At 36.3% G+C, this 19429-nt stretch overlaps 1 protein-coding gene across 1 annotated transcript in view; it reads right to left on the bottom strand.

The window, feature by feature from the left end:
• Positions 1 to 7916: 7916 nt before the first annotated feature.
• Positions 7917 to 19429, bottom strand: part of LOC132107061 (rho guanine nucleotide exchange factor TIAM2) — a 40303-nt gene continuing 28790 nt past the window's right edge. The window contains exons 13-26 of the mRNA XM_059513210.1: positions 19057 to 19146; positions 18732 to 18962; positions 17220 to 17299; positions 12697 to 12885; positions 12512 to 12580; positions 12291 to 12416; positions 11800 to 11908; positions 11502 to 11681; positions 11240 to 11358; positions 11023 to 11131; positions 10853 to 10908; positions 10446 to 10536; positions 10069 to 10156; positions 7917 to 8728 (exon numbers count right to left, since the gene is read on the bottom strand). Coding sequence (XP_059369193.1) covers positions 8191 to 8728; positions 10069 to 10156; positions 10446 to 10536; positions 10853 to 10908; positions 11023 to 11131; positions 11240 to 11358; positions 11502 to 11681; positions 11800 to 11908; positions 12291 to 12416; positions 12512 to 12580; positions 12697 to 12885; positions 17220 to 17299; positions 18732 to 18962; positions 19057 to 19146 — 2075 coding nt within the window. The 3' untranslated portion in view covers positions 7917 to 8190. The remainder of the gene's footprint in view (positions 8729 to 10068; positions 10157 to 10445; positions 10537 to 10852; positions 10909 to 11022; positions 11132 to 11239; positions 11359 to 11501; positions 11682 to 11799; positions 11909 to 12290; positions 12417 to 12511; positions 12581 to 12696; positions 12886 to 17219; positions 17300 to 18731; positions 18963 to 19056; positions 19147 to 19429) is intronic.

The raw sequence follows: 19429 nt of genomic DNA, 5'->3' as shown, positions 1-19429 counted from the left end.
TTCTCTTAATGAGTAATGGGTGTTTTTTGGGCGTCACATGAAGTAAACCAATCAGAGTCTCATCTCTTATCCCCTTTAAAAGCCAGTTGCACTTGCGCCATGGCCGGTTCGCTATTTACATTGCGCAATGTCATTTCTAATTTTTTTAAATGTTTATGGGCTGTTGTGTGTCCCTGTATGTTTAATAAGCAAAGTGTACGTGGGTTGTGCACCCGCCATATAGGCACATTTTACTAACGTGCTCTTTAAGTAACAAAGAAAAAATATTGCACCAGACTTAGGACCAGGTTTGTGTTAGTCTATGGCGCAGTCTATTTTCAGTTACGCAAAATAGCAACGCACAACAATGCACCGTTTTATTTTCTTGTCTACTTACTACTTGTCACATCTGATACAACTAATAAACCTAAATTAGTTTTTAAGAGCTTTTTAAACATCTTGAAATACAAGGTGAACAGGGTCAGTAATGAAAAAGCATCTCACAATAGCGGCCCACAGAGCAGTAGCACAGGCAGAGACTGTATATCTGTCGTTAAACAATGAGGGCTGTTTGTTCCAGCCGGTGGTGGAAGCACATCTGCACAGCCCTGCACCATCACTGCTCCTCCACAGTCACAGGCACATTTACCACTGTCAGTGCTGCTGTCACTGTCACCTACCATCAGATGAGAAGCAGCCTTGTTTCTACTGATCTTTAAATGCCTAAAATGTTTTATAGACCTACAAAATTCTTTAAGATGGTTACAATTAAGACATCTTACCCAGATACATACAGCACACTCCGGTTAAGCTTTATTTATTAAAGAGAAAATCTCAGCTCCTTGCATCATTGCAAAATATATACTATACTGCTTTTTATAATATTGGCATTAACATCATGATTTTCTGTAAAGCTGCTTGTGCACAAACAATTTGACTTGACATCTGGCAAACTTAAAATCATTGTAGTGAATTAAAAAGAATCAGTCCAACTTTATTTCTATACTTTCTAAAGAAAACATGAGTGTTGCTTGCCCATGCAAAGGTGAATTGGCATCACAATGCATGGAGCTTAACTGAGTGGGTTTTTAGCACATTAAGCGGTAGCTAAAGGTGTTGGATTTTTTTTGAGGTGTTGCTATGTGGTTTCTAAAGTGGTCTGAGTGTTTTTTAACACAACATTGTGCAGACACAAGGTGTTCTTTTTAACACGCCACTGTGCCATTGCTGCCGTGTTCACAGTGGGTTTGAGTACACAGGTATGTTGTAGCAAATGGCGCTTTTCCACTGCGTGGTACGATTTGGCTCGGTTTTTATTGTTGCGCCGCCTCTACTGCCGCAACTCACACAAAACCTTCCATATTTAAGGCAGTCATTGTCTGCAAAGGATTCTCAACAAAATATTAAAAAATAACATTTTATTTATGATTATATTTTTTGTCCAATTACATTTGAGCCCCTAAAAATGGGGGTCTATATAAAAATAGTTGTAATTCCTAAGCATCTATATGTTATATTTTTGTTTAACCCCTAAAAACCAGTCTGCACTTCAATTTAATCTGGTTTTTTTTGTTGTTGTTGTTGTTCTATTGGAATACAAAGCCAAAATTATGAAAATGTTATGTGGTTTAAGTGGATTTTTGTATATGGCTATGCTGTTGATGAGGTGTTTTGAATAGTTTTGGATTGCTTGTTTTTTAGTGCAACGTTATGTGGTTGTTAATGTTTTGCGTTTTCAACACATCACTATGTGTTTGCTTAGATGTTCTTTTTTCACATTCCTAGGTGATCGCTTACTGCTCCAACTCTAAAGGTGAGACCATTACTAAAGGAGAAGTCACAATAACAAAACTTTGGAAAAAGTCAGTAGGCAAAGCAGGTCCATTGTTCATTATCAATAGTTGGTGTTTAATAAATCCATTTTTACTCCGAGTTCACTTTCAAACTTGTTTGAATTACAGAGTCTTCTGCATAGCCAAGGCTGCATATTTGATTTAAAAAAAAAATTATATATATGTGTGTGTGTGTGTGTGTAACAAAATTTTATTTATTCCTTGCAATCATTATTCCAGTCTTCAGTGTCACATGATCCTTCAGAAATCATTCTAATATGATGATTTGCTGCTCAAGAAACTTTTCTTATTATTATCAATATTGAAAGAAGTTTTTGCTGCTTAATATTTTTATAGAAACCATGTCAGACTACAGTCGTGGCCAAAGGTTTTGAGATTTACTTAAATTTTAGTTTTCAAAAGGTTTGCTGCTAAACTGCTTTTAGATCTTTGTTTCAGTTGTTTCTGTGATGTACTGAAATATAATTACAAGCACATCATACGTTTCAAAGGCTTTTATCGACAATTACATGACATTTATGCAAAGAGTCAGTATTTGCAGTGTTGGCCCTTCTTTTTCAGGACCTCTGCAATTCGACTGGGCATGCTCTCAATCAACTTCTGGGCCAAATCCTGACTGATAGCAACCCATTCTTTCATAATCACTTCTTGGAGTTTGTCAGAATTAGTGGGTTTTTGTTTGTCCACCCGCCTCTTGAGGATTGACCACAAGTTCTCAATGGGATTAAGATCTGGGGAGTTTCCAGGCCATGGACCCAAAATTTCAACATTCTGGTCCCCGAGCCACTTAGTTATCACTTTTGCCTTATGGCACGGTGCTCCATCGTGCTGCTGGAAAATGCATTGTTCTTCACCAAACTGTTGTTGGATTGTTGGAAGTTGCTGTTGGAGGGTGTTTTGGTACCATTCTTTATTCATGGCTGTGTTTTTGGGCAGAATTGTGAGTGAGCCCACTTCCTGGGATGAGAAGCAACCCCACACATGAATGGTGTCAGGATGCTTTACTGTTGGCATGACACAGGACTGATGGTAGCTCTCACCTTTTCTTTTCCGGACAAGCCTTTTTACAGATGCCCCAAACAATCGGAAAGGGGCTTCATCGGAGAATATGACTTTGCCCCAGTCCTCAGCAGTCCATTCACTATACTTTCTGGAGAAGATCAATCTGTCCCTGATGTTTTTTTTGGAGAGAAGTGGCTTCTTTGCTGCCCTTCTTGACACCAGGGCATCTTCCAAAAGTCTTCGCCTCAATGTGCGTGTAGATGCGCTCACACCTGCCTGCTGCCATTCCTGAGCAAGCTCTGCACTGTTGGCACTCCGATCCCGCAGCTGAATCCTCTTTAGGAGACGATCCTGGCGCTTGCTGGACTTTCTTGGACGCCCTGAAGCCTTCTTTATAAGAATTGAACCTCTTTCCTTGAAGTTCTTGATGATCCTATAAATTGTTGATTTAGGTGCAATCTTAGTAGCCACAATATCCTTGCCTGTGAAGCCATTTTTATGCAACACAATGATGGCTGCACGCGTTTCTTTGCAGGTCACCATGGTTAACAATGGAAGAACAATGATTTCAAGCATCACCCTCCTTTTAACATGTCAAGTCTGCCATTCTAACCCAATCAGCCTGACATAATGATCTCCAGCCTTGTGCTCGTCAACATTCTCACCTTAACAAGACAATAACAAGACGATTACTGAAATGATCTCAGCAGGTCCTTTAATGACAGCAATGAAATGCAGTGGAAAGGTTTTTTTGGGATTGAGTTAATTTTCATGGCAAAGAATGACATACAATTCATCTGATCACTCTTCATAACATTCTGGAGTATATGCAAATTGCTATTATAAAAACTTAAGCAGCAACTTTTCCAATTTCCAATATTTATGTAATTCTCAAAACTTTTGGCCACGACTGTACGTTCAGTCGGGGGTTTTATATATATATATATATATATATATATATATATATATATATATATATATATATATATAATTTATTTTTCAAATAACAAAAGTGACAGTAAAGACATTCAAAAATACTTAAATTTTTCTATTTAACATAAGATCATGAAATAAGTTTTAGCATATTAAGCAGCAAAAATTGGTTTCAAATGTTTTTAATAATAGAGCACTAATAATAATTTAGCACCACATCATCATATTAAAAATTATTCCTGAAGGATCCTATGACACTGAAGAAAGTAGTAATATCTGCAAAAAATAAATCTACTCTGCCATTACAGTTATAAATTATTATTATATATTAGTAATATATTATATACAGTAATATATTATTATTATTATTAAATTATATTTTCAAATGTTATTTTAATAGATTTTTAAAATTATATTAATATTTTGCCATGTTACTGTTTTTGTTGTAATTTTAATCGAAACATGCAGCATTGATGAGCAAAAGTTACACTTGTTGAACAAACTTGATTGCACTGATCCCTGTTGAGATGAGTACATTTTGCTTGTGATTCCACCTTGTTATGCCCCTACAGTCAGGCCCTTCCTTCAATTTAAGTTTTGTTTTTTGTATGTTTAATCCACAAGAAAAAGGTCTGATAGCTTAAAAGCAATGTTATTCAGCATTGCTTCAACTAATATACTGTACGATGTGTCCAATAAATTGCTGAATAATAAAGAAAGAAGGAAAAAATTCAGCATCTCACTAACCTGTTTGTCTTGACCACTAAAGCCAGAATATGCCAACGCACTTACACATGTGTAGTCAGCAAGAACACACACAACGTGTGTGAAGTCCAGGTAGTGGGCGAGAGGGGCGCCCTAAGAGTGACACAGAGTGGACATCAGGCTGAGCACAGCACAGTAGCTCCACGCAGACGCTCATAGAGTCCCTGTCAAGAGTCTGGATTAACACTTTCCTCCAGTTCTGGATGCAACCTGTGTCATGTCTATGCTCCTCGAGTCCAGAAGGTCCAAAAACTATGAATTAGATCCAAGACAGCTGATTCTGGAAACCCAATGGGGGGCTCTGGTTTTGAGAGAGAAAAACAGGCTCTAGGCAGTGCCGGGTCTGATTACTTCAACACTCTGTCAGTTGATTTCAGAGCAGACAGAGGGCAGGAAAGCCCAGCTTCGGGATCTGTGTACTGTGAGATACAGCTCTCTCCACTTCCCACGCTTGTAAAGATCCGTCCCCAGAGTAGTGTTTGCTGCCTTCCTCTGGCTGCTTCTGTTGATAAGGATGGAGTGTCATTCACAGTTTATGTGCTGGAGAGGTGGGCCGTCTTTATGGTCCTCCACACAGGTGTTACTGTGGCAACAGGAGCTTGGGCTGCTTTGCCATTTCCCCAACATTAGTTGTCATTTTGCTCTCCGAACATATATTCAATTCATGATTCTTAAAAGGCGCATTTTGGCATTTCAGTAGGCTAGATTTTAAAATGCATTTCAAATGCATCATGGAAAGAAAGGTTTATTCTTTGTTCTCGAAATTTTTTTGCATTTGATTAAACTAACCGCTTGAGAGAATTCCATGTAAACTTCTTTTAAATCAAATAAAAACTAAATAATTTAAGTTTTCCTGGAAATGTCCAAATTTCCCCTTGCTATTCGTTGGCAAACAAATCCCAGCCCCAAACTCCCAGAGTACAATAGTTTTTAATAAAATGTACTTTTATGTTTTTACATTTAAACTTACATAAGAGGAGCTTTAGTAGTTCATTACAAAGCCAGCAATATTCATAGTGTATAATGCCAGGTTTATTTAGAAATCTACAAATGGTCTACTTATACGAACCGTTTTAGTAGTAATGACTTCAAGTCAGATTGATTTGTATAGCACTTTTGCAATGCACATCATTTTAAAGAAGCTTTACAGTCTTTTGTATGCTTGTGTTAATAATGCACTACTGCTTAACCATTTTTAAAGGCTGGGCGATGACAATATAAAAAGATGATACAAGTGATTTTTCTAAAGTTGCAAAATCTTCCATCGATCTAATCAACTGGCACCACCTTTTCTACTTTTTTGCATTCTTCGCAAATTGACTCATGCCCAAACTTTTCTTTCTTCCAGATATTTAACTGTCTTTAGCCATTGATTTCACATTTACACTCAGTTACCACAGCATGATAGAGAGCGGGAATCTACTGTACATCACAGTGCGTTGCTTTCTGGGTAAAGGTTGGCTTATTTTAGGAAACACTTAAGAGCAAACAATGTAAACAAACACAAATCACAACGATATGAATAATTTTTGGAAGACAGCTTACATAAAATGTTCTTATGTGTAAATTTCTTGAAATAACCAACGTTCAGTCAAGTCAACATACACAGTCAACAGAAATAAAGCTTTTGCATCATAACAACTGCATTTCATGTACGCAGAACCAAAGATTTAAACCTAAGCTTACCCTTAAACTTTACCATATTCCTCAGCTGAACCATATTCCTCAGCTTTACCATATTCCTCTAGAAATGTAAATCAAGTTCTTTTTTGTAGTACAGAACAACCCCCCCCCCCCCCAAAAAAATCTATTTTCAATCTAAGAGACAAAGAAATCTGCTATGAAAGCCCACGCACACAATGAACATCGCCCACAAAAATCCTCAACAAAGAAAGCTCGAGAAAAATGCTAGTAATTACGACTCAATTGAGCATAATTCTTTTATTTCATTTTTGTATCCCTACCTAGTATTTTAAAAATAAGGTTGGTGTAGCGAGTGCCAGTCAGAAAGAAAAAGTGACTGAAAGAATCATCTCTAAACCTTTCCAAAGACATTCCAGTATACAGAGTGATCATAAAAAAATTTATTCAGCTCTACATAAATACATATTAAACGTATGTTTTGATTGGCTGCAAATGTGTTTTTATGAACAGAAAATGTAGTTTTCACTGAAATCTTGTTTCTGCCCGCCTGGTTGAGTATGGTTTATGATGTTGGAGATCAATATTTGCAAGATTTCAATGATATCAATACATATTATAGAACACAGTTTTTATTAAATATTAAAACAAAATCATTTTCACAAAGTATGTTTAGTTAAGTCATACAGTATATTTTTACAAATAAATTACAGTAACCATAACTGAAAACAGAGCATATTAACATTCATATTCAGTAATAACAGTATTTTCAAGATTTAAACTACAAAGAAATCTTAAGCTTTTAACTTAAGGAATGTAAAACATGCCTTTGAATAATAATTATTTAAAAAAGAAGAAAAAAACACACACACACATTACAAATGTGCACAAAATTCTGTGAGAAACATATACAAGCATTATTTAGACAAAATATTTTATATTCAAAACTTGGCCAGCTCACTGAAATCAAGCTATTTCAGTCTTGAGCTGATAAAAGCCTTTGTCAAACAAGCAAATACAAATGTAAAGCTACAGTATTCACGGACAGTGAAACAGTCTTTGCTCGTGTGTTAATAATACATGTGTCAGCTCATATGGGATGCTCTGGATAAGTGAACTGCTCTGAAATTAAGGAAGGATCATCCATTTGCTCATCCACATAGTGGCTCTGTCCCAAACCCTAGTGAGCTGACTACACAGATGAAACTCTGATAAGGGACACTTTTGTTAGTTGCACAAAAAAACAGAGGCTCTCAGCCTTTTTTACTCCAAGGCCCCGATTGTCCACAACAATAGGTTTCCTTTTGTACATCTGCTGTAGTTAAAGTTTTCAGTTTACAGGAACTGTCAGTGTCCAGAGGTTAAATTGACTACAATAATTAAATAAGATTCAGAATTACAGAAGTTATTTGACTTTTCCAGTTTTCCACAATTCACGATTCATTAAATTTGTATTTAATTTAATATTTATTATTTTAATTTTCATGAATTTTCCAGGTCTATAAATCTTCTTTTTTATAAATATGTGAAAAAATATTTTATTATATTTTCTCATGTATCCAGGTTTTCTAACACAATAAGGACCCTGGTTAATTTAAACCTTTATTATATGCTACAGGTCAAGAGTTTGGAATAATTACGTTTATTTTTATTTTTTTATGATTAATGTTTAATTGAATGTTTTTATTTTTTTGATCAAATAAGATTTTTTTTTTTTTTTTTTACATTACAAATCTTCTTTAAACTTCCCAGTATTGGATAAGTATATTTATAGTCGCTTTCTTGGATAATTCCTGATATGAACACATGTGATACTGCTTTAGAACTTGAGCCAAGATGCCTTATAAGCCAAGGCAACATAATTATAATGCCTTTTATGCTTTAAAATGGCATCCAGGTAGGCAGCTCGCTAGATTTAGTGACAGAGCTGATATAAAACTGGCTGTGTAAAAGCTCTTCATATCAAGGCACAATAATCATGTTTTAGTGCATTTAATCTTTATAGCACCAGCTTCCTCTACAAGGTGGGAATGGCAGCTTTTTGGATGCCTGTGACCGTATCGTAAAAACAATCCTCATTAACTACCGATCCAAAACTCTGCACGCTGTAGTCCCTGGCCAGCAGGGTGTTGAGGTCCAGACCTGAAGTGTCGTCCAGAAGAGTCACCTGACTGCCCTGAAGGCTGCCGGTACTGCTCTTGCTCATTCCTTGTGGCTCCTCTACGAAGTTCAGTCTCTGGAGTTGAGTTTCCAAGACGCTAGTCAGGGAGCACAATGTGGATCTCTGGCCTCTGGAGGGCCTGAGGGGAGGTTCGGAGTGAGCGTATCCATCAAACAGTCTGCCCTCATCGGAGTCTGAAGCTTTAGGCCCGTCAGACTGTGGCGGCAGCCGCTGCCAGGAGTTTGTCCTAAGCGCTCCTGGGTGGCTTCTTCTGGGGAAGGTGAAGTTAGAATTTAGATCTTTAAACCGTCTGTCGACAGCAGCCGTCCGCTTGGCGTTCTCTCTCAGAAGAGTGCGGATCGTCCTCACCGCATTGGCTTTGTTCTCCAGGTTTCTGCACAGAAATTAAATTGCATTTAAAAGCTTAAAATAATGCAAATAATGGTACTTGCAGATTTTAAATAAAAGGCTCACTTTCAAAGACACACTTTTAATACGCGCACTTTTTTGACTTTCAGTTAGTGCTATCAAAATTAGCATGTTAACGTTGATTTTTCCAGTTTAACGCCGTTAAAAATATAATGAGCACGGAAAGGGTACTGGTGACGTGGACCTTCAGTATAACATAAGTGTACTGAGGACAGATGAGATGTTGTCAGGCCATACGTCATTAAAAATGTATTTTCATGTCCTGTTAGCCGCTATACTGTGCTCGTAGTTAGGAATGTAACAATTAACCGCGAGCCGGTTGAAAATCGATTCAAGTGTGATGGTTCAAATCGGTTGAGATGCCAAACAAATTCAAATTCAGTTAGGGGTAGAGGGTTTATATGAGTGTATGTCTGAGGGGAACTTACTGTCTTTTTATTTTCATCTTGCCTCTGTATAATGGATGTTAAAGGTCATAAGTGCAGCGCTGCTTTGTTTACAATGGAAACCAAGGAAACGCTTTAAGCGCCACCTGCTGGCAGAGAGTGAATCTGCATCTCGTTCAACTCGTCTGCTGTTTCTGTTTCATACAGATATTGTTTATGTTAAGTTCCACTAAACTGAAGTCAAACCATTCTGTTTTTGCTTCAAATTTCGAAATTATACAATCTAATTTAGATTAAAATCTTCTCATGTTGAATGTATGCAGCATCTTTGGTTGGATCATGATTAAAATGCAGTAGTTGCCTCACAGAAAAAGCCTTATTTTGTTTATATGAAGAGATTTATTTATTTGCATTATTTATTTTGATTTGAGGCTTGCTTTAAAGTTTTAATTTAGTTTTGTTATTTACATGTACATTATATTTAAATTTGATCATTTAGCAGATGCTTTTCTCCAAAGCGACTTACAAATGAGGACAATAGAAGCAATCAAAACCATTAAAAGAGCAATAATATGCAAGTGCTGTATTAGTATATTATTATAGTGTTATATTTCAATTTCACAAAGAAATGTGCAGCATTTTGTCCACGCAATAAAGAAGTCAGGAAAGAAGAAATCAAAAACGTTTGTAGCTTTTAAGGATTCATCTATATTTAATGTAGAATTTAGTGTTTAATAGCTTTATTAATTTTCTCTATAATTCCTATTTGCTGAAGAGCACAGTTAAATATGACATTTATTATAATGGGTATATGTGAAGATTGTTTTGTTCACTCAATTTAGTTGTTATTTTTTAAAGTCTAATAAATGTTAAAATTGATAGCTCTGTAATGTTGAATGGCTGGTACTTTTAATATTACCTGCTGCAGAGCTGAAAGGACATTTCTGGTCGTCCCTCCACTTCAGACTTGGTGTGAACAACTTCCCAAAAACAAGGGTTTTCTGACCCTGAAAGAGGCAAGAGTAGAGAGTTTAGTCAAGGTTGATTTTAATTTTGTCAATTGGTCTTTTAAAAGGGCTTTTCTATGATATATATATAATATGTATATAATTTTTTTGTTTGTTTGTTTTGTTTAATTATGAGCTCTGATGTGACGCTCAAGTGGTTCTTAAAATCCTCCATTTGAATACCATATTCCTCTTGATCTACACTCTGACAGAAACCGAGCTCTTGTTGACTCCAGGTCAAGCTCATGTTCATCTCTTAGTTTACACAGGAAGGTCATGTTACACAAACCTGCTGCATTTCCAGGTCGGACCTGAAGGGATGAAACAGGAATGAGCCAGCGGAATTTAAAAGGATCCAGATCACCGGGCCGTGAAGACGTCTAGTTGGAAAAAAATACAAATGTCTGTTAGCTGTCAGTATGAAACTTATGAACAGCAACCAAAACATAGCTTTTAGTTACTTAAAAACACTTTAATCATGACTTCAAACCTCTATGTAAATTCTATTTTGTCAATGAATATACCCATCTAATAATGTAATGTCTGTTCATGAAATGTTCTTAAATTAGGGCACTTCTTTAATACATAATACATGAATAATTCAACTAATAATTTGGCATTGAAAGGTAATAAATATTATTTTATCAACTGACAGACCTAATCAAATTACACCGTGTGCTTCTTTCCACAACTCACCATTCTTTTCTTTAACTTGCTTTCCCGATACACCAAAATTAGTGCTCTCTTGAAGACTGAAGGAATAAAAAAAACACTTCCTTACTGCACTGGCTCTTTAATGTTATACATATACTGCACAGCATAAACTGCAATGTTTTGAACGTTACAGTAAATCAGATCAGACTTACGGAAGAGGGTGAGTTCAGGTTCTTTTCTCATGCGGCCCAAAGAGGGCAGAGGGTTTTGCCAGAGTGCTGAACTGTGAATGATGAACTCTCCCATGGAGATCTCACTAACCTGAGACACACAACACACAGGCTTGATACTGAGATCATAAAGGGAAAATACACTGCATATAATACCATCCTTGTATGCCTTTAAAAGTAATTCTAGAATAGTATGCACCTCCTTCTCAGGGCCGCTCTGCTCTGCCACTAATTGGTCGAACACTGTGCCGTAGTCCTCGTAGATCTTCTGCATCTCATTTATGTGACTGGCCACCTTCTCCATAGCCTTTAATGCCTCTGCACCAGAAAAAAAGACCCACACTGTCAACTGACCCGCTAAATTCATATTGAACCCACTAATGGATTAAAGGCTGACTGAATTGAAAAGAAAGTCAAATGAGTAAATGGTGACAGAATTTTGGTTTTAGGAGGTCCCTCACCTGTGAGGTGTCTGTGCTCGTCGCTCTCGGGGTCGGTGAGAGACACCAGCTCCCTCAGCAGCAGAGGATACTTCAGAACCCTCTGCACGGGTTTAATGAGGTACGACTCCAGGGTGGACGAGTGCTGTTTGGTGGGGTTCCTCGCCTCCAGGAACTCTTTGAACGCCCGGTCTGTTTTTACTGCATTCAGACAAACCAAAGAATGATATAAACCACAGTCTCATCTTCTTACAGCTCAAAATGCCAGTTAATATATGCCACGAGGCATGGTCTGATGAGGCTTTTGTTTATGTTTTACCTCTTTCCAGCACTTTCTGCACTTTAATGTGATTGGCACAGAAGCCGCTGTAAAGCTTGAAGTGATCTGCATAGTACAAGAACGATCCGCCCAGGGAGAAGAGGAGCTTCTGGATGTGAGATTGAAAGAGAAAGACTCAGAATGTGCCTCAAACCAAAAAAACACATCATTTATCAAATGGAAAACAAATTAGCAGTCAAATTCTCTACAGTGGACCGATTTAGTGATGTTATATCCAAAAAAACACGAGTGAAAACCTTAGTCTCATTGTTAAGTCGTTTTCATTTTTCATAAAAATGATGGTATGTTTTTATTATATTCAATTCTTTTAAATGTTTTTCATTTATAAAAATGCAAACAGGTTGACAAAGTTCTTTTGGAATATCTAATTCTGTCTTTTATCAGAGGTGATCCAGACTAAGTATTGAATATTAAATGCATCAGAGACTTAATCCTACACCTCTATAATTTCACCACCCCCATAACTTTACCTTGAGTTTCTCTGGCGTCTCTAGTGCATGGTACTCCGGTGAGGAAGTTGTCCTCTCCTCTAGGGTTTGTAGGAAAACCCTCTGAAAGTCCAGCATCTCTGGCAGACTGCCGAACAGAGACTCCATCTACAGGAAGAGGAAAACCACAATAATGTACATGATACGCAAAAATGAGCTCAGGTCTGACTCAGACAGTATATACTGTACACTGCAAAACGTACCTCATCATGACCGAGGAAGGTTTCTCTTTGTAATGGCTTCAGATAGATCTCAAACAGAGATCCAAGGTCCTAAACGCAAGGGACACAAGTGATATGACAATGTAAATAATAAAGAAGAAGGAATTATGCACGTATGAATGTCTCCATGCACACATGTTTTAAATACCACTGTTGTGGTTTTGTACCTTGACATAAGATTTCTCTGTTTCCACCAGCTCTTGAATGACCATGCGCAGGCGCTCTGTGACGGACATGTGACGTGGAGAGGATCTGCAAAGAGCATTTTCAGTGGAGTAAGGGTTCCTGTGGGTCTCCGGCACGAGAACAGAGCCTTCTGGGAACGTCTGGTAGAGATTACACACCGTCTCTGGGTTCTACGAGGTAAATAAAAACAGGAGATCAATGTCTTGTAGTTCTCTGTTTTTCAGGAATGACACATTTCTGTGTAGTGCAACAGGTTTCCTCGAACAAAAGGCAATAGGATTGTTCCGACGCTTTTAGGATTACTGCAGAAAATAAGCTCAGTGATCAACAAAAGTTTTTGATTATTAAACAACTGTTTATCAAGATAATCTTTTATCAGTGCTATGAAGGAGCTACAACAGTTGCATGACTGTAATGTCACTGTCATTTAGCTTCCCACAACTTTTTTTGTCTTAATTTAAAATCTACAAGTTCACAAAACCCACCGACTTTATATCTGACCAAAAGTTCTTAGTCATTTCCAGGTTTTTATGACTCAGCACTCTATTGATGTTTAAAGTAAAGAGACAAAAACAGTTATTTTGTAAGTAAAATATAATTTCAGACAGCTTCATCTAAAAAAAAATAAAACAAGTGCAGAAACAGCCAAGAAAATAATTTACTAGTGATACATTCATCAGTAATATTTTGGTTTGAAAAGAACAGAAACAATTCCTAAACCTAAAAATGAAAAATCTTTCATTGTTTATACGGTTTAACCTTAACCTGCTCCGAACTCTCCTGAATTATTCAAATCATTATTCTCTTTAGTATTTAAATGTCTTGAGGAATCTTCACACCGCTCTAACATTGACAGACACTCCATAACAAGAAGTTTTTCACTTACAAATCATTCAAAAATCTCATTCTAAAAATGGCAAGATGTAACCTAAATGACATAAAATGACGAGCAATAAATCAAGTTTGAATATATTAAAGTGACAATCTGTAGTATGTAGTAAACCTGTAGTATGACATAATGCACAAGCACTAGACTATTTATTATAGAGTTTTAATGACATTTTAGGAGCTACTTAGTCTCTATGCAGTTTCATTGTATTAAAAAAAATGACAGAAAGAATTCCTCTTAATGTTAAAGTACCTAAGCAGTAACTACTTTCATCCCTTAAAACTCATCCCTGATAATCAAAATGACACTTTTTCCCCCATAAAAACAATTCTTCATGTCTTCAGATGGCTTGAATGTAACTCTACACTCTTAACTCATTATATATATATATATATATATATATATATATATATATATATATATATATATATAGTATATGTGGAAGCATGTATCCATGTATATACTAAGAATGCTTGTCCCGCCTCCACTCGAGGTTACATGATTGTGACAGGAAACTTATCTTTGATGCATCACATGTTGTCAGTGGTGTTGACTGATAAAGTAGCACATTGATTGTCTTTAAGAATACTAAAAACTCCAGATAGACAAGTAAATGTTGGAATCATAGGGATTTCAACACATTGAATGCTGCTCTCACTCACATTCATTCACTGAATGCTGTATCAATGACCAGTGCAATCCAGCGCTGCTGGATAAAACAACCGAACCATTAGAAAGAGGCTCCGGCGGCGCCTGAGGGCAAGAAATGCAAATGCTCTCCTAAAGGCTTTATCTCCAGAGCGCATGTGGTGCGCTTTCACCGGGCTGTATAAAAACAGCATCAGCGGTGAAAACTCAAGCCATTTGTCATCGTAATCTGTGCTGTCAGAGGGTAATAAAGTGCTGACAAACTGATGAATCCCTCTGGGCAAGCTTTGCAGAGCTGCTCTCAACACAGAGGATGGAAAAGATCATTCTTTTCAAAACTCAGTACAATCATTGTGTATACAATCATAATGAAATGCAACTGAGTGTTTGAAGGTCATAGATAAGTGTGCGTTTCTGAACAAATCTTCTATTTTGACACACAATGCACAATCATTTGTATGTCCACAGTAATTATAGACCACTAGAACACAACAGCATGAGATGAAGCGGCCCGAGACACTGCGTGCATCCAGTAGTTATATAACCATGGAGCTAACACTAAATCACTACTGTAATAATTACTCTGCATTCTAGAAGGTCATTTGAAAGATGTAATCGATTTAAATGAGGTAAGAGCGTAAAATATCATTTTTAAGGATGACACTACTGTGTACAAAATAATGTATAAAATGAATGTTTAATTCCATATAATCATACACAAAATGTCTTGCACCTCAGATTGTACATCAGAAAAAAACACAAGTTTTAAATATGAAGTTAAATGTTTTTATTAACTTCAGTTAACACTATTTCTGCCAGAAAGGATAAATATTATTAAAAGTAGCTCACATAATAATTATATAAAGAAAATTGTAATTGTTAGTTTATATATAATAAATATTAGGCTACATATTTTAATAGTTAACAAGGGCAGTGACACTTAAAGTAGTTTAATCAATGTATATAGGCCATATTCCAGGATTAATCAATTTTGTACTAAATATTAAATATTTAGTTCAGTGTTATTATGTAAAGTCCGATTAAACAAGTTATTAACAGATGATATAAGGTATGAATGTGAAAATAGATAGGAAAATCAATATATCCAAATTTCTGCCATTGGTCAGTTAAACTGAAAGTGTAAAATTAACTCAATTTCTGCCAGAGAGCATAAATAATATAAAAAGTAGTTTATATAATAATTAATTATGTACATTTTTACTTCATCCACCTCTACTTATCATATTTGTCAAAAATAGTTAACAAGCACAATAAAACACTTTTTCCCCTCAATGTACAACCTAAATGTGCAAGTTATTGTTATTAAATATTACTATTAAAAAGTATTATTTAAGTTTTATAAAATTAACATTATATAACGCATAACATTTCAATCGGATTATGATTATATCTGATGAAATTACATTTCTGATTATACACATCTGATAAAATATGATATAAGATGAAAATATATGAATAAGATCTGCCATTGGTCAGTTAAGCAGATAGTCCCGCCCCAAATGCATGCACTCTACAAATGGCCTACTTTGACTCATGCTTTAAAGATCTTTTACTTATTAATAAATGTTATAATAATGTACAGTGTTATAAAGTGTTACCATAAATGCACTAAACAGTCAATACATAACCACAAAAAACAAAGCCTGAGAAATGATGTCAGTACCAGTGAGACGCACTCACGTCATCCTGCAGACCCACCAACATCTCTCTGAGGGTCTGACGGAGCGAGGCCAGCGGGAAGAGCACACAGACTTCCTCTTCAGCTTCTCTTGCACTGTTCTGTCCCACCAGCAGACACATGACCTCTGACCTCTCCTCTGTACATGCAACTAGACTACAGACACTGAAACACTCTGTCTGTTGCGGGCACATGTTAATCTCTCTCTCTCTCTCTCTCTCTCTCTCCGGTGTCTGTAAGCCTGGATTAAGTCTAAATGAACACATGCTCTGCTGTTTCTGACCTCCCATAGAGCAGCATTGAAAGCCAATCACTTTTCATTGAGATGCCATCCTACAGAACACTTTTTTTTAAACTAACAAATAGGAAACGTCAAAGCGAAAAACCTCAATCAACATTTCACCACAAGAGCTGTTTGATATAGTTAAAAATATATCTTGAGACTTTATAAGCTTTTCAAAATATTTGACATAGTTCTGTTTTCAGCCCGGAAATGTCCTGCAATGGCGATTTCTTCAATCAGATGAAATATAATTGTAACCAAACTAGACTGAAAATGTTTAATGCAAGACATGTTTCCATAGTGTTTAAAAGATAGGTGTAAATATGATGTTAAATTAAATGTCATGTGTATGCCTCAAAAGAACTATGCATGGTCATAAAACACTGAAGGTAAAAAGCTTTGGGTCGGTTAGATATTTATGTTTCATTAAAAAAACTCTTACGCTCACCAAAGCTTATTAAAGCATTTATTTGATCTGAAATACAGCAATAACGGTAATATTGTTCAATATTTGTTTACAGTTAAAAACAACGCTTTTGTTATTTTTTAAATGTTGTAGAATGTAAGAACGAATGTAAGAAATTTTCTGCATCCTTCAGAAATCAAATAAGCTGATTAAGTGATCAAGTAACAGTTATCCTTATATTTTTTGTGGAAATGATAATACACTTTTTTCAGTATTTGTTGATGAATATAAAGTTCGGATTTTTTTTTTTTTTAGATTATGTTTGCTGACCCCAAACAAAAATGTGTGTAAATATTGAAAATCTAGGTTTCTCTAGATGCCTATCCCTACACGCCGTGCATTTTATATTTTAAACCTGCCAAAGCAGTTAATGCCAGATCTTCTAGTTTGCAGCTGAGACTGTGGAGTTCTGTTGAGCACGACCTCATAACAGCCAGCGTAATCCTGATAACACCAGCCAGTCTCTCAACACAAGCAGCTCACACCTCCTAAATCTCACTCCTCATCCCCTCGGCTTACCCTTCCGCCCCGCTCTGTCTCATCGGTCAGCTCCTCCAAAGCAGACGCTACGGAGACCTCGGGAAACTCCTGAGCTGGAGCTGAGGGAGAGAAAGAGATGCAAAAGATGTTATTGAAAGAGTGGGCTGGTTACTAAAGTAAGACGTGATAGCGAGTCAAATAAACACACTCGAGGCTCATTAGCTCTCTCTCCAAAAATAGCTCACCATAAGCTGACCCATTTGATCTTTATTAACCTCCATTGATCTGATCTCACTAACTCTGCGTGCAGGCTGTATGTCTCTGAATCTACAAAGCTTGGCATTGCATCAAATGGGAAAACATAATATGTACTGGGTTTACAGTTAGAATAATGTAACAAAACCCTCTACAGGAAACACCGTCCTGTAAGGAATAACAGTCTATTCGTCTGCGAAGGGCCCTGTGGTATAATAGTTTATGTCTGGGCATTTTGACAGCGTCACGCTGAGAAACAAGCAGTCCATCGTTAGGTTCTCATTATAAAAACAGCAGGAGTCGTTTCATTGTTTGCAGTATGCCTAAAGAGCAGTTCTTCAAACTGATGGGTAACCAAATACATTTTAAATGCTGTTTACAAAATAAAATTAAAGTTGATTCATGTTGGATAATGTTTACTGATGACTACTGTAGGAAAATGCATGCTTACCGTAGGTGAATATGAGCTCAAACATTTTACATAAAATGTTTTTTACCATTTCACTTTCATTTATTTCGATTTTTTTTAATAGCCACATGACACCAATGGAAATAATATGCACAAATATATGCCCAGACCACCAATAAGAGTCAAACACAAAGTTTGTTGCCCTCTACAGGTTATGAAGGGTTAATGCAAAAAAAAAAGGTCACATCCCCAATTTTATGTGCAAAGACATAAAGGCAAAATATAATACTATTCAAAAGTTTGAGGTTTATTTATTTGTTTATATATTTGTTTGTTTTTAAGAAATTCATACTTTAATGCATTAAATTGCTCAAAAGTTACAGTAAAGACTTTAACATTGTTGCAAACATTTCTATTTCAAATAAATGCTTGAAGTTCGAATTGGTTTCCACAAAAATATGAAGCGCCACAACTGTTTTCAACATTGATGATAATAAGAAATATTTCTTGAGAATCAAATCGGATTATAAGAATGATTTTTGAAGGATTGTGTGAAAATGAAGACACTGTGGAAAATTCACACTTTTTACAATATATCCAAATAAAAAACAGCTATTTTAAACTGTAATAATATTTCACATTAATACTGTTTTCACTGTATTTTTAATCAAATAAATGCAGCCCTGATGACACTTCTTTCAAAAACATAAAAAAGCAATCTTAAAAAATAATTACAATAACATTAATCTTTTATTTTTAAAATTAAAAAATCTGAAGCAAATAGTATTAAAAAAAAAAAAGAAAGTTAAGAAATCTTGTCTGACCCCAAACTTTTAAATGGTATTGTTAATAGTAGAGCATCATAAACACCTATAATGCTTTTCTACCTGTGCTCCACTGCTCCAGGTGAATGATGTTGACCCGAGGAGGCTGGGGTCGCTCAGGGTCACAGGGGTCACAGTCTGGCCAGACAGAGCTCTGGTCGTCTGTGCTGTTATCCTCGCGTCTGAGGACAAGATGGAGTTCTTGTTGGCTGAAGAAGCTCTGCATGAAGCCGAGGTCGAGAGAAGCCACGCTCACGCCATTTAGAGTCAAGATCTCATCTCCAGCTTTCAGACCTACAAAAACAATACACATACAAATAAATCACAACACATTCATTCAATCAGAACAGCATTTCAAATCGAAGCATAATAAATATTGAAATGTTACCTTCAACAGACGCCAGGCCTTCAGGATTCACCTCGCTCACATACACATGACTTCTCCTGGCACCATCCACATGACCTGTGACCGCAAAACCTGCACAGAGCCCTACAATTCAATCAATCATTGCCAGAATTCATTCAACATATTGGCAGGAAAATTCGGTCAAAATTGCGGATGCTCAGCAGGATGCCAAAGCTGCCCTTTCCATACAATGAAACTGAACGAGTCATCTTAGCACTTGCAACTCAACTGGTTTAAAGTAACTAAACTATCCCTTTAAGTACATTAAAGTGCCCTTTTTTCATCAATATTACATGAAAGTACAGTTTAATCAGGTTCAGTTTCTGAACAATACAAGATTGGGGAGCTTATGTCA

Source organism: Carassius carassius, chromosome 27 (genome assembly GCF_963082965.1).
Source record: "Carassius carassius chromosome 27, fCarCar2.1, whole genome shotgun sequence".
NCBI lineage: Eukaryota > Metazoa > Chordata > Actinopteri > Cypriniformes > Cyprinidae > Carassius > Carassius carassius.
Note: the sequence above shows the minus strand (reverse complement) of the source record. Positions and strands in the feature narration are given on the sequence as shown.